Here is a 15,681-nt window from a genome sequence, read left to right on the forward strand (position 1 = left end):
CTACTGATCCTTCTTATCCTGCTTGTATAGATTCTTTCCTTACACCGTTCTAATTATCATATAGCAAATAAATTAATGTAATGTTGTATTTATTGGTTATTATCTGTTTCTCATAGCAGAATGTAACTTCCACATGGGCAGGGATCTTTGTTTTGTTCAGCAATATATCCCAAGTACTTAGAACAGTGCTTAGCATATAAAAAGTACTTAATAAATATTTGCTGAATAAATTACATGAATTTCTATAGTTCTAGGAAGCAGAGAAATGGAAAAGGAAACAACAAAAATCACTGTTGACTCTCTACCTTCCACTGACATAAAAATTCATGTTAAAAAGTTACAGCAAGAAATTCACTGCAGTTGCATTAGACTAGAAGTAAAAGAAATAGAGTATATCAACTGAATGTGTTTTCCTCTAAATAGAATAGCAACATAAACAGAAATTATAAAATATATTATCATATACTTACATTCCTGATACTAATGACACTTTGAACACATGCTGAGCAGTGGAAGATGGATTGCCTAAAGCCACATTAAGTGCTCTGTCGATACTGAATGCCATCTGAGAAAGATAGCTTTCTGGCTGCTGTCCATAACCATCGTATGGCACATAGAGGTAAGGAAAGATGCCATGTAGATGAAGACATGTCTTCTGACCTAAAATGTAACACATTATAAAGTTTAGCTTCCAGACACAGTTTAACAATACAAAACTCAGCATGAAACTCATTTAAATGTTATAATGGCAACACAGCTTATCTAAGGGAAGAGTTGAAAAAAATTAACCCATAGTTGAAAGTAACCAGTATTAACTACATTTTACAACAGAACATTTGGAAACATTCTGTAAATACAAGCTTTGTATAATAGTATGATTTAAACAGTAGTTTTGATGAATATATTTTGACTATTTTACCTTCATAATCCAACTAGTTTTGTGTACTTCACTGAATCATCTATAAATACCACTTAGCACAGTGTTATGAAGGTTACAAAAATTCACAAAAAGTTTACTAAATAAATCAATGAATGCCTTTCTTGGCATTAATGTTTTCAAACAAGAGCCTTCCTTAAAAGAGAGGCAGCTCTGGGAGAAAGGGGGATGTAAAAGCAGTTCCAGTGTGTGGAATTTTGCTATTGCAGTGGGAAGGAGGGTAAAAATGAAATTTTGCCAGTAAAAGGAAAAAAAAAAAAAGACAAAACCAAATCAAAACAAAATCTCTACAGATCAATTATCTGTAATGGATTTCGGGGTATCTAAATTTTATATTTGGTGGTATGGAACAAGGGGAGATAAAATCAGAGGGGAAAAAAGCCAACATGCACACTTCTCAGAAACCAGTGTATCAGTCAAGGTGCCGAAAGGGTAAATGGTGCTGACTTGCCAACAGACAATCCAGCATAGCCATGATAAAGAAAGTAGTATGAGTGAGAACCCACAAAAGAAATGCCACAGAAACAACAATGTGTCCATGACAAGGTTAAGTAACAACAATGGCAACAAAAAGCAGATGCACCATTGCTCTCACGAATCTGGCAGGGCTGTATGGAAGTGGTTACTGTCCTCAGAGCATTGTCCCTAGTTCCCCTTGGGTATGTGCCATTTGTCTAATTCAAACAGAGGGAACAGCAGTGATGGAAGAACACATCCATTTTTCTCATGCTGTCACCCAGTCTCACTGTGGTGCTCCTACCAACACAAGCCTCAGGCTTCTTCCCCACCCCTTATCCTTCCTCACCCTGCTTCACTGGGCCTTTTCTTTTGGTAGGAACGTAAATATTTGTTTGATCACTATTTCTCATTTATGATTTAGAATGATTTATATAAAATATAGAGAAAATAGTTCTACATTGTGTTGATATCTTAATGTTTACATTTCTTATAAAGAATAACATTAGCTTCTCTTATTTTTAAGGTACACTTATGACAGAAAAATAAATCTGGAACAGTTATTACATAAAGCATAGCAAAATTGGAAAGATCAGTCACATAATGAAACAAGATTTGATTCTCCCAACTGTAATATTCTGATGTGAACTACCAACTGTCATGCTTTTGAAAAATTACAAACCTGTGTTGCTGTTATACCAATTTCAGTTTCTAGTTTGGCTATTTCATTTCTAAATACAACATGGTATTAATCCCTAAATTCTATAGTTTTTCAATTCTTCAAATAGAGAACATTCAAACTATATTGATGAGTCTCAAGAAAATAGATTTAATCAATTTACTGATGACTTACTTGACTGCTTTTTAAATATCTCAAGAATAAATGTCATAACCATTACCCTTCCGGACAAAAACCACAATTTGACTAAGAGTAACTGGTATGCTAAACTACAGGCTGAGGGAGGTGGGAAGACAGTGAAGTATTTCCTCTTAAGTTGACAAATTCAAGACCAGTGATTACAGAATTACTGGTGCAATGCCATATTTTACAAGCAATACTGTAAATTCCTAAGGTATTTGTTTATAGTCAATATATCTTAATAATGGAATTTTGGATAAATTTTACAAGAAACAATTACAAAACTGGACTGTACTAATAGTTTATGGGCAGAGTGTTCACAAAGTGTCTTAAAAATAATTTTATATCCAGTTTTCACATCGCCTGTGAAGTAGGGGCCAGAGGAATTGACTTTCTATTTATAGGCTTCAGAATTACAACAATTTAGGGATGTACAATTTGGGAAAAAGGAAGAAATTATTTACTCAGCAGGTACTAGGGTAAGTGCTTTACCTATGTATTTCTAAAACTTAGGATAATCTTGCAGTATTGATGGAGGTTAGTGTTCCCAAAGTCACATAACTATTAAGCAATAGAATCCGGATCAACAAAACCTAAAACCAATACTCTTTCCATTAACCATGCTGGTTCAATGTTTTAAAAAAGTCAATGTTGGCTTCCTTAATTCCTCAGTTTTTATTTCGTATTATAATTGCCTGTTTCCTTATCTGACTTTCCCATTTGATGGCAAACTCTCAGGGAGGTGATGAACACTGTGTCCCCAGAACTCAACAAAAAACACATGGCATGTGCTTAACAAATATTTATTAAATGAATTAAAGAACCCACAACAAAACAGAATAACTGCTTAAGGAGAAAGGAATGATGTGAAAGCCTTTGAATATCTGAAGAAACACATCCATGAAAAAAGAGAGACTCTGATACAATTAATATAACTACCATCAGGGTTACAGAAGGACATGGGTGTGTGGGATTGAGAAGGGTCCCCAGCTTATTGCACTTTCCTACCCTGAATGACCTGCAGTGCCATCCAAATCTGTAGTCACTCTGTCAACAAAGACACACCTCTCTCTCCAGTCCTCCTGCAGCTAGAGATGGCTCAGTGCCTTACTCATCAACCTTCCTCAGGAACAACCTCCTGAAGAACAGCCACAACACAAGAAATTCTTGGCATAGCACTAACAGCTCTAATACAGAATAAGAATGATATAAAGCGAACATGAAAGAAACAGGATAAAATAAGAAACTCAAAAGTTAAATAAGGAAAGAGAAATGTGTAAAAATGAACACGAGAGTCAGTTGCTTTTTGGAAATAGTATGTCTTTTATTACCATAAAATTTGTAGTTCTGTAATAGCATTGCTTTACCTTGACCAGATACAGACCACTTCTATTTATTTCCCTCCACTAGCTCTACCTCACACAAATGTGTGGAGATACAGAACTGTAAAGTCTTTAGAGATAAACTAGTCTACTACAACTCTCGTTAGTAAGGATTAGGTTAAACCATGAGAAAATGCCCCCCAATCAGTGGATTTAGCATTAAAATTAGTGGCTTTTCTACTAAAAGAAGTCCAGAGATAGGTAGCTGGTACTAGAAACCCAGCCTTTCTCAACATCTAGTTAGTGGTCTGGTTAAGAACTTGTGACTTCAGTCCAGGCACTTTTCCACTATACTTCTAGAAGTTCTATATACAAGATGCTTTCAAGAATGTTTTTATAAAATTAGTGAAAGTTATGGTATTTTGAAACCTTCTACTAAATGATTTTGGATTCTTAAAGGACTCGGGACATTAGGTATTTCTAGGTAACATACAGATTTAAGGAAAGAAAATATCCCTACTCTCTCAACTCTACTGAAGAAAACTGATACATAAAAATTGTACATATATATGGCATACAACATGACACTCTGATATGTACACACCATGAATAAATCGAGCTAACATATCTATCACCTCACATACTTATTATTTTGTCGTAAGAATACTTAAAATCTAATCTCTTAGCGATTTTCAAATATATAATACATTAACTATAGTCACCATGCAGTACAACTGACGTCCAGAACTTATTCATCATGTCTAACTGAAACTTCATACCCTTTAAGCAACAACTCCCCTTCACATCCTCTGAAGGTTCCCTCTTATTATCATGGCAAACTGAAGTGAGACAAGTCCAACAGAAACAAGATCGTCTTTGGGAGAATAAGCCCATGTACACCGGTTTCAAAAATTGAAGAGTTTGAATCTTCCAATTTGATTGATGTTCCCTAATTCAGAAACTACAAAAGTTATTTTTAAAAGCGCCATCAAAACTTGACACCATGGCAAAACTGTGGAGCCGGCTACTTCCCACTGTGTGTAGTACACAACAAACTCTGTGGTGTTGGCTACTTCCCATTGTGTGTAAGTACATAACAAACTCTGGTGTTGGCTACTTCCCATTGTGTGTAAGTACATAACAAAAGGCAGATGCCTCTTCAACAGGGAGTATGTGGGTGCTCTGAATTTCATCTTTCACAGAACCCAGAATTATTCTAAACATTAAGTCATCAGCTGGGCATGGTGGCTCACGCCTGTAATCCCAGCACTTTGGGGGGCTGAGGCGGGTGGATCACGAGGTCAGGAGATCGAGACCATCCTGGCTAACATGGTGAAACCCCTCTCCACTAAAAACACAAAAAATTAGCCGGGTGTGGTGGTGGATGCCTGTAGTCCCAGCTACTCGGGAGGCTGAGGCAGGAGAATGGCGTGAACCCGGGAGGCAGAGGTTGCAGTGAGCTGAGATCTCGCCACTGCACTCCAGCCTAGGCGACAGAGCAAGACTCTGTTTCAAAAAAACAAAAACAAAACAAAACATTAAGTCCTCTATATCCCAACATTTCTTATGGCATTTTTCAACATTTTATTCTGCAATTTAGGTGTCTTGATTTGATCTCTAAATTGTCCATCTAAAATCTTGTTAGCCTATTTGTAGCAAAATTACTTGGGGTATTTTTGTAGATTCAGTTTCAATAAACACAAAGACTAAATGTACCATTCCTCTAATTTGGGGGTCTGCAAACTTTTTCTGGAAGGTGACAGTAAATATTTTAGGTTTTATGGGGTATGCTGTATCTGACACAATTACATAACTCTGCTTTTGTAGCCTGGAAGCAGCTTGAAGCAATACTTAAGAGAACAGGCATGACTGAGTTAAAATAAAACTTCATTTACAAAAATAGGCAACAAGAAGGATTTGGCCCATGGATAGTAGTTTGCCAATCTCTGCTCTAATTAATTAGACTTCTTTCTCTATCATCATCTGGAATAGAAAAGTTTTTTTTTTTTTTTTTTTAAGCTGATGGATAATTAAAATCAAAATAGTGATAGCCTAAGAGTATCTTAGGAGAATAAGAAATATTTATTGTGTAATTTGCATATCCCATCTCCCAAATCTTAAATTCAATCTAAACAAGGTTTTAAACAAACCTCAACAGAGCTGTAAAACAGAAAAACTTGGCATGTGAGCAAGAAAATTTATGTTTATAAAAATTTGCATATTTTCTTATTCCTGGAACATCTCAAGTTTTATATCACTATCATTAACTCAATCTGTTTCCTTCCAGTCTTCCTTTGCTTCTGTCTTTCTAAATTTTACTCCATCTTTCTTATCCCATCTCCACATAACCACAAAACAAACTAAACAAAACTCAGTCACAGAAAGCGTTAAATTACCTATTCTCCTGGAAAAAAAAAGTCATAAGGATGTACTCTTAGCCTCAGAAATTAGGCTTTCAGAATTTATCCTAAGGAAAAACTTCAAAATGTACACAAAGATTCAGATACTAAGATGTGAGGCGAGTATGACTAACAACAGTGAAAAAAAATGAAGATAATCTAAATTTCCAAAAATAGGGAAATAAGTAAATTATGTTATATCTGTATAATAGCTCTGTGGCTCTGTAGCAAATGCTGCTTGCTGTCTGATTTTGTAAATAAAGTTTTATTAGAATACACCACAGCCATTTAGAATGGTCTATGGCTGCTTCTGCTATAGACAGAGTTGAGTAGTAGCAACAGATACCCTACAACCCTCTAAACCTAAAATATGTGCTATCTGGTTCTTTATAGAAAAAGTTTGCTAACCTCAGCAACAGGAGATGTTTAAGTGTATTTCCTAGCATAAGAAAATGTTTATGATGTATTTATAGTCAGATGAAAATTAGTTATAAAATAACATAGTACATGAGACCAGGTGATAGCCGATTGTTTTTTATATATATTTATATTATAAATATATATATATTTTGCCTTAAAGGCAAAACAAAGCATAATATGTAACAGTTTCCTTTCATTTTCTCCTTTTATTTGTAAATAATACTTACGAGTTTCACATTTATTTATGCCATTTTATTTCTTCAAATAAAATATACAGAACTTTATCTAGAATCATTGGCTTTAAATGATTAATCCCATATTACTAAGAGAAACTATATCCCTGAAATACCAGATGTTTCAAAAGTCTACTTTATTCATACATTTGTCTAATGTATCTTTGTATATATAGTGCTGGGTATAGTTGGTTCCTTTATTCATAAATGTAGTCATGATTTCTCTACTCAAGTAATTTGTGGAGACCCAATGTTCAGTGCTAAACCACAGGCTGCTTATAAAACAGCCACTGACTTCATGGACTTTACAGTCTACTTGGAGAAAATAATGAATAAATAGGCAATTACAGTATGGTATGACAGGTGCTCAATAAGTACAAAATCCTATGGCTATATCCACAAGTATCTAACTCAGACTTGTGAGAATCTAGGAAGGCTTATCAGAGGAAGTGACTTTTGAGCTGATATCTGAATTATGAATCAGATTAAGCCAAGCAAATGAAGAAGAATGTTTTCAGTATGTACAGAAACCTGACAGCAAGAGAAACATGGCATCTGGGAATAGGAAAACTGTAGGTGGGATGAAACAAGGAGTGCAATGGAGAGAAAGAAAAGGAGTATGAGGTCGGGCGCAGTGGCTCAAGCCTGTAATCCCAGCACTTTGGGAGGTCGAGATGGGTGGATCACGAGGTCAGGAGATCAAGATCATCCTGGCTAACACAGTGAAACCCCGACTCTACTGAAAAGAAAAACACAAAAAATGAGCCGGGCGTGCTGGGGGGCGCCTGTAGTTCCAGTTACTTGGCGTGAATCTGGGAGGCAGAGCTTGCAGTGAGCCAAGATCGTGCCACTGCACTCCAGCCTGGGTGACAGAGCGAGACTCCGGCTCAAAAAAAAAAAAAAAGCGTATGAGAGAGAGGAACAGTGTGTGTGTGTGTGTGTGTGTGCGCGCGCACATGCATGTACTAATGACCCGTATGGATTCGCATTTTATAAAGTTCTCCGTGGACACATTGTGGGGACACTGGCAACAGAACTACAGAAAGGAAAATCTGTTTAGGAGGCTGCTGGAGGAATTCAGTCGAGATGTCAGTGGAGGTGGAGAAAAGGTCAAGGATATAGGGAGTTGAATCAAGAGGCTATGGTAACTGGAATTTGAGAGTAGGATAAGGCAGAAGAAATCAAAGATGACTCTTACATTTTTGGCTTAGGCAACCAGATGGATGATCATGTCATTCAAAGAAAACTGTAAAATAGGGGCGGGTTGACTTCTGTTTTGCATTTATAGAATTTTACATGTCTATAGAATTTCCAAATGGATATTTAAATGAAACACATATAGATATGGAGCTTAAGAAAGAGATCTGGGCTAGAGCAGAAGATAGATTTGCCAATATGAGCAACAATTAGGTAAGATTTCTTAGGGAGAATGGATATACAAGAGAAGGGACCTAAGCAAGAATCCTGAGGAATACTGATATTTAAGAGAGGCACTGAGTATTTTGATTTATGTGAGATGTAAGAGACAGAGCCCTGAGTGGGCTACCAGGCAAGAAGGGGAGGTTAATAGTGAAATTTTGATAATATAAGCATATTAGCCATGGAACCAGTGTTCCAAGGATCCAGTAGAAATATAAGAAACAGGTAAGTAACAAGAGGCTGGATCAGAGATTGGTGGCAGGATGTAGATAAAAGTACATAGGACTGAAAAGAGGCATTTACAAAATTGCTGAGTAAGGATCTTTCAATATCTGTTCCTTCATAAAAGCAACAAGAACACTGGCAAAAACTGTCAAAAGCAACCTTTTCCCGAACTCTGGAAATTAAAGGTTTGCAACAATCCAAGAAGTATTTATTCAGGAACACCAGATGAATGCTAAAACAGCAAGCTTTGTGGCATTTAACTTGTTCTAATCTGATCCCTCCCTCTGCAGCTTCAAAACAGTCTTGAAAATGAAAGCCTTGCATCCACAGTAGCTGTAAAAACTAGCAGCCAGGCAGCCACTGGACAAGCCGGAACCCATCTGGAGCTCCTCCAAAGCTGTAGCTACCCTCAGAAAACTGCCACTGTTGGACTTGTGTGGCAGCTTGTTGAACAACACTCCATTCCTAGCACTTGCCTTTTTTTGATTTGACTAAGGGCTCACTCTACGTGAAGAGCCCTATATGCTGGAGAGTCATTGTGGAAAACAATCAACAGCAATTATTTAACACTGTAGCTGCATGGAGGAATTTTACCAGTTGGGTCTAACAAGAGGTTGACCAAAAAATTCAAAAGTACAAACTGAGGAATGAAATGTCCACTAGGGGCTTGGAAAAACTTTGATACAGTCAAAGGAATTTAGAAGGCCATAAGCATATGTAAGGCTATGTACATGCCCGGGAAAAACCTCAGATGACTAATATTTTGCCTCTTGTTGATCTTGAGGCTCTGCCCCAACATACTCACAGAGCCCCTCAGCAAAAGCTGAGAAAAGAGGCATTTAAAGCAATCTCTGGACAACCATTAACTGACCACTATGCCAGCTGAGAAGAGACTTCAAAGAATAGAGACTATACAAAAATTAGCCCATGAAAATCACTAAAGAAATAAACCACAGCAATAACAAAAACAAACTGGGGGGGTGGGGTAGGGAGGAATCTAAGTTCCAGAAATGATACATAATTTAAAATGTCTGGTTTTCAACAAAAATAAAATTATAAAACATATAAACAGGAAAATATGGTGCCATACATATATATACACACACACATACATATATATATATAAAAGCAGACAACAGAAACTGTTCATGAAGAAGCCAAGGTGTTAGACTTACTGGACAAAGATTTTAAGCCAGCTATTATTAGTATTTCAAAAAACTAAACGAAACCAAGTCAAGAGAGTTAAAGGAGAGCATGAGACCAACATCTTACCAAATAGAGAATACCAATGAAGAGATAGAAATTATAAAAAAGAACCAAATGGAAATTCCAGAGTTGAAAAGTTCAATAACTAAAATGAAAAATTTATAAGAGGGGGTGTGATACTATGATAAAAGAAGAAAAACATATTTGATCTTTGCCCCTGGTCCTGGTACACAGCTCCTAAAACGTTTCAACTCTTTTAAGTGTTAAATGTTTATCTGTGTACCAATGAGAAGACTGGTAGCTGGGGGCTCCTGGATAGCCTCAGGTAGGGCAGAAGTGCAGGGAGCCTAGGGACTCCATTTGTGGCTGGTGTCTGAAGTGAGCAGTACTATCAGACAGAACCCTTACCCTGTAGGGTATGCATTAGTAGTAGCCAGTGTCAGAATTGAATAGAATTGTAGAGCACCCACAGTTGATGTCGGAGAACCAAGAATTTGTTACTGTAAAACTGATGCACAGGATGTCTTTTTCAAATTGGGTGGCCTCTAAGAAGGCTTTCAACTGAGTCTAGTAGAAATTTTGATGGATTTAAATCTCACTTTCTCCTTATAAAGTATTTTCTTTCTCCTTATAAACAATGAAGACATATATAACATCCTAACATCTCCCCTTTATGTAAGGGAACTAGAAGGGAATCAATTAACCTATTTATACCAGAGATTGCAATTTTTTGTGTGTGAAAAATCAGACTTTGGTGATGACCTTGAGCAGTAGCATATAAAGAACTCCCACAAGCTTAGCAGCCCAATAATGGAACACTAGGCATAAATGGGTTAAGGGTCAACCTCCAAACTGAACAACAGTAATTTTATGATTAATATAATTCTTTTAAGATTAATATGTCAGAAATCTGATGAAATGCTGTATCCAAAGTTCATAAGCAATTTAATATGCAATTATTGTTATAGAAAGTAAATCAGTAATTCTCTTGATTTTCAATGACTATGAAACTATATGGGTACTGCTCAAAGGCACACACCATGGTATAACTTTTTCTAAAAAGCTCAGTCTTAAAAAACAAAGTTTCTAATAGTAGTTTCAAGCACAAATCTCCAAGAAAATGTGCACCTTTCAGACTAAATGTCATAAAAGTAACTAGTATTATTAATCTTAGTGAAAAATAAAATTCTGGCTTGTAAGACAAATACTTTTTAGTTTCAGATAATTTAGCCAGAATGGTCACACACATTAATTTTTGTAGTATTTTAACTGAAACATAAATAAACCAAAGTCTCAAAAAAAATTCTGATTATGACATGAAAATTCATCTCAGACAATTTAAAGCAACATTAAAAGTTAAGATAAACTTACTGTCTGGTCAAATTTGTATATAAATATCTAAATCCTCCTTCAAATGCAAATAAATAAAATACTATGGGTAATTAACATTATATGCAAGTTTAGTAAATTATTCAACCATATTTTATGGTAGCTGAATACTGAAGGACCTTAAGCTTTTACCTGTCTAAAAGAAAGTTGAAAAGACAAAGCACAGAATGAAAAAAAAATTGTGAATCGTATATTTGATAAGGGACTTGTATCTAGAACAAACAACTTTACAACTCAATAATAAAAAGACAATACAATTTTAAAATGGACAGAGACTTCTGGTTCTAAAACGGTGGTATAGAAGTAAGCTGGCTTTGCTCACCGCCACAGAAAACCAAAACCACATATACAGTGCTGACATGATCATGAGCAATATCCCAGAACTCAAATATGAGAAGGAGACAGTTCCCAAGACCACAAAGAAGTGAAAAAACTCTAAGCAAAAGAAAGCAAATTAGACTTTCATAATCACAGTGCCCCTCCCCTCAATTGGTCCAGCACCAAGCATGCAGAAAACTTTGTCCCAACTCAGAGTTGCTAAATTGGAAAAAGTATAACTGAGGTGGACAACTGGCTTCTCCACCACCTTGGGTTTGTTGGCAACAGACCTGTCCCTGTCCTAATAATCGGGAGCAGTGGAAATACCTAAGGGAGAAATATCCCTGAAAACAGCCAGAAATAAAGAGAGGAGGTGGTGGGACTACCATCCCTAGTCCTGGAAACTCTGCTTTGTAAATCAGCCAAAAGAGATGCCAGGTTGGAGTGGGTGTTCAGCAGTACCACACTGTAAGAGGTTCGTTTCACAGGTTCACTGGACATGAATCTCTACCCAGCCTTCACACACTATCAGGATATCCCCTTTGGGACCTCCCTCATTCAGGATGGGCAGCATTCTGATTGTTTACTAGAATGTATGCAAACTTGGGCTTAAGGCACTACCTAGTGCTGAAAAGGAGGCAGCAACCTAGCAGATTTAAGAATAAAAAAAAAAAGGAAAATTAACAGGTAAACTTCAAAGAATCTCTAAGCAAGCATATTCAATAAAAACCAAAACACGCCAGACAGAGAAGACTAGAATGAATAACTAATCCTTGAATGTAAAGACACAGATGTATATCCACAACAAACAACCGAAAACAGGGAACCATGACCGCAAACAGACAAAGCAAGGAATCGGTGACTGACCCTAACAAGATGGTGACATGAGCTTTCTGACCAAGAATTCAAAATACCAGGTATAAGGAAATTCAATAACCTACAAGACAACGCAAAAGAGTAATTAAGACATTTATTAGAGAAATTTAGCAAGGAGATCGAAATAATACAAAAAAAAATCAAACAGAAATCAAAACTGAGAAACACATTTGGTGAACAGAAAAATTCATTAGATGCTTTCAACAGCACGATGGAAACTCAATAACCTACAAGACAACACAGAAAAGTAATACAGAAATTTACTAGAGAAATTTAACAAGGAGAGTGAAATAATACAAAGAAAACAAACAAATTAAAACTGAGAAATATATTTGGTGAATTAAAAAATTCATTAGAGTCTCTCAATCACAGGATATATGAAACAAAAAAAAGTCAGTGAGCTCAAAGACAGGCTATTTGAAAATACATGAGGAGAAAAAAGAAAAAAACAATGAAAAGGAATGAAGGTTGCCTTTAATACATAGAAAATTACCTCTAAAGACAAAAATCAAAGAAATTTATTGGTATTTAAGAGCAAGTGCTCTTGTTAAGTAAGGGCAAGTGGTAAAAAGCTTATTTCAAGAAATAACAGAAAAAAATCCCAAAATTTCAGAAAAAGATAAATATCCAGGTACAGGAATAAAGGTGAGACAACACCAAATAGATATGATGCAAATAAGACTACTCACAAGTTACATAATAATCAAACACTCAAAGGTCAAGGACAAAGAAAGCAGCAAGAGAAAATAAGTAAATGATGTATACAAGTGCTCTAACTTGTCTGGCAACAGACATCTTAACAGAAACTATAAAGGCCAGGAGAGTGGAATGCCGTCTTCAACATGCTTTAAAAAAATGCCATCTAAGAATAAAGTATTGAGCAATACTATCTTTCAAATATAAAAAAGACGGTTTTTGTTTTGTCTTTTCATTTTTTAAAACTTCTTTTGTAGTGATGGGATCACGCTATGTTGACCAGGCTGGTTTTGAACTCCTGGGCTCAAGCAATCCTCCCATCTGTGCCTCCCAAAGTGCTGGGATTATAGGTGTGAGCCATTGTGCCCAGCCAAATATATAGTCTTTCCCAGACAAACTTAAGCTAAGAGAATTCACCACTACCAGAACCATCTTACAAAAAATGCTTATGGAAGTTCTTCCAACAGACAGAAAAAAACACTAACTTACAAAAAGAAAGCTTGTAAAGCTATAAAAACCACTGGTAAAATTAAGCACACAAACAAACCAGAATACTCTATTACTGTAATTTGTGGTGTGCAATCCATTTGTAACTCTGGTTGGTATGAAGTCCAAAAGACAATTCTACCAAAGACAATAATACTTACAGCAACCTTAAGAGAGAGGCAATTTAAAAATATAAAAATTAACACAACATAGTGTCAAAATGTAGGGGAGGGTGGTGGAGTTATAGTAAAGAGGGTTTCTCAGCTTCTCGAGCGGGGCTTCCCGGGCCCTGCTCCCGCCCTGGGCCCGGACCGGAAGTGGCGGGCCTGGGCCTGGTGCGGCTGGCAGGCACTGGGGCTCCGTCGGACATGGGCAAGAAGCACAAGTCAGACAAACACCTCTATGAGGAGTATGTAGAGAAGCCCTTGAAGCTGGTCCTCAAAGTAGGAGGGAACGAAGCCACCAAACTCTCCACAAGCAGCTCAGGGCACGACTCCAGCCTCTTCGAAGACAAAAACGATCATGACAAACACAAGGACAGAAAGCAGAAAAAGAGAAAGAAAGAAGAGAAGCAGGTTCCAGGGGAAGAAAAGAGGAGAAAATATAAGAGTTAAGGAAGAGAAAAAGCAGCGAGATCGAGACCCGGTGGAGAACGACGCAGAAAAAACCTCCAGTGTCACGCCTCTGTGAGATTAGACGTGCCCCATGAGAAGCCTCTCACAAGCACTTTAGCCAAAAAAGAACAGACACCCCTTCAAGAAGCTTTGAATCAACTGGAAAGACAATTGCAGAGAAAAGATCCAAGTGCTTACTTTTCATTTCCTGTGACCGATTTTACTGCTCCTCATTACTTCATGATCATTAAATGCCCAATGGATTTTAAATGAAAGAAAGAAAAGATCAAGAACAATGACTACGGAATAGAAGCAAGATGGCCGAATAGGAACAGTTCCAGTCTCCAGCTCCCAGCGCCAGCGAGACAGAAGACGGGTGATTTCTGCATTTTCAACTGAGGCACCGGGTTCATCTCACGAGGGAGTGCCGGACAATCAGTGCTGGTCAGCTGCTGCAGTCCGACCAGTGAGAGCTGAAGCAGGGCGAGGCATCGCCTCACCTGGGAAGCACAAGGGGGAAGGGAATCCCTTTTCCTAGCCAGGGGGACTGAGACACACAACACCTGGAAAATCGGGTAACTCCCACCCCAATACTGTGCTTTACCAAGGGTCTTAGCAAACGGCACACCAGGAGATTATATCCCACACCTGGCCGGGAGGGTCCCACACCCGGGGAGCATCCCTCCTTGCTAGCACAGCAGTCTGCGATCTAACGGCAAGGCAGCAGCGAGGCTGGAAGAGGGGCGCCCGCCATTGCTGAGGCTTAAGCAGGTAAACAAAGCCACTGGGAAGCTGGAACTGGGTGGAGCCCACAGCAGCTCAAGGAAGCCTGCCTGTCTCTGTAGACTCCACCTCTGGGGACAGGGCACAGCTAAACAACAACAAAAAAAGCAGCAGAAACCTCTGCAGACGCAAACGATCCTGTCTGACAGCTTTGAAGAGAGCAGTGGATCTCCCAACACGGAGGTTGAGATCTGAGAACGGACAGACTGCCTGCTGCTCAAGTGGGTCCCTGATCCCTGAGTAGCCTAACTGGGAGACATCCCCAACTAGAGGCAGACCGACACCCCACACCTCACACGGCGGAGTACACCCCTGAGGCGAAGACTCCAAAGCATGAATCAGAAAGGTACACTCGCTGTTCAGCAATATTCTATCTTCTGGAACCTCTGCTACTGACACCCACGCAAACAGGGTCTGGAGTGGACCTCAAGCAATCTCCAACAGACCTACAGCTGAGGGTCCTGGCTGTTAGAAGGAAAACTAACAAACAGGAAGGACACTCACACCAAAACCCCATCAGTACGTCACCAGCATCAAAGAACAAAGGCAGATAAAACCACAAAGATGGGGAAAAAGCAGGGCAGAAAAGCTGGAAATTCAAAAAATAAGAGCGCATCTCCCCCTCCAAAGGAACACAGCTCATTGCCAGCAACGGATCAAAGCTGGACGGAGAATGACTTTGACGAGCTGAGAGAAGAAGGCTTCAGTGCATCAAACTTCTCAGAGCCAAAGAAGGAATTACATACCCAGCGCAAAGAAACTAAAAATCTTGAAAAAAGAATGGAAGAATGGATAACTAGAATAATCAATGCAGAGAAGGCCATAAACAAACTGACAGAGATAAAAACCATGACACGAGAAATACATGACAAATGCACAAGCTTCAGTAACCGACTTGAGCAACTGGAAGAAAGAGTATCAGCGATTGAGGATCAAATGAATAAAATGAAGCGAGAAGAGAAGTCTAAAGAAAAAAGAGGAAAAAGAAATCAACAAAGCCTTCAAGAAGTATGGGATTATGTGAAAAGACCAAATCTATGTCT

General features: G+C 38.0%; 1 protein-coding gene across 3 annotated transcripts in view; it reads right to left on the reverse strand.

The window, feature by feature from the left end:
* Window positions 1–15,681, reverse strand: part of REV3L (REV3 like, DNA directed polymerase zeta catalytic subunit) — a 190,998-nt gene that overhangs the window by 116,256 nt on the left and 59,061 nt on the right. For all 3 annotated transcript variants that reach the window (XM_025381340.1, XM_025381341.1, XM_025381342.1), the window contains one exon: window positions 471–660. In XM_025381340.1, coding sequence (XP_025237125.1) covers window positions 471–660 — 190 coding nt within the window. The remainder of the gene's footprint in view (window positions 1–470; window positions 661–15,681) is intronic.

This window comes from Theropithecus gelada, chromosome 4 (genome assembly GCF_003255815.1).
Source record: "Theropithecus gelada isolate Dixy chromosome 4, Tgel_1.0, whole genome shotgun sequence".
Classification (NCBI taxonomy): Eukaryota; Metazoa; Chordata; class Mammalia; order Primates; family Cercopithecidae; genus Theropithecus; species Theropithecus gelada.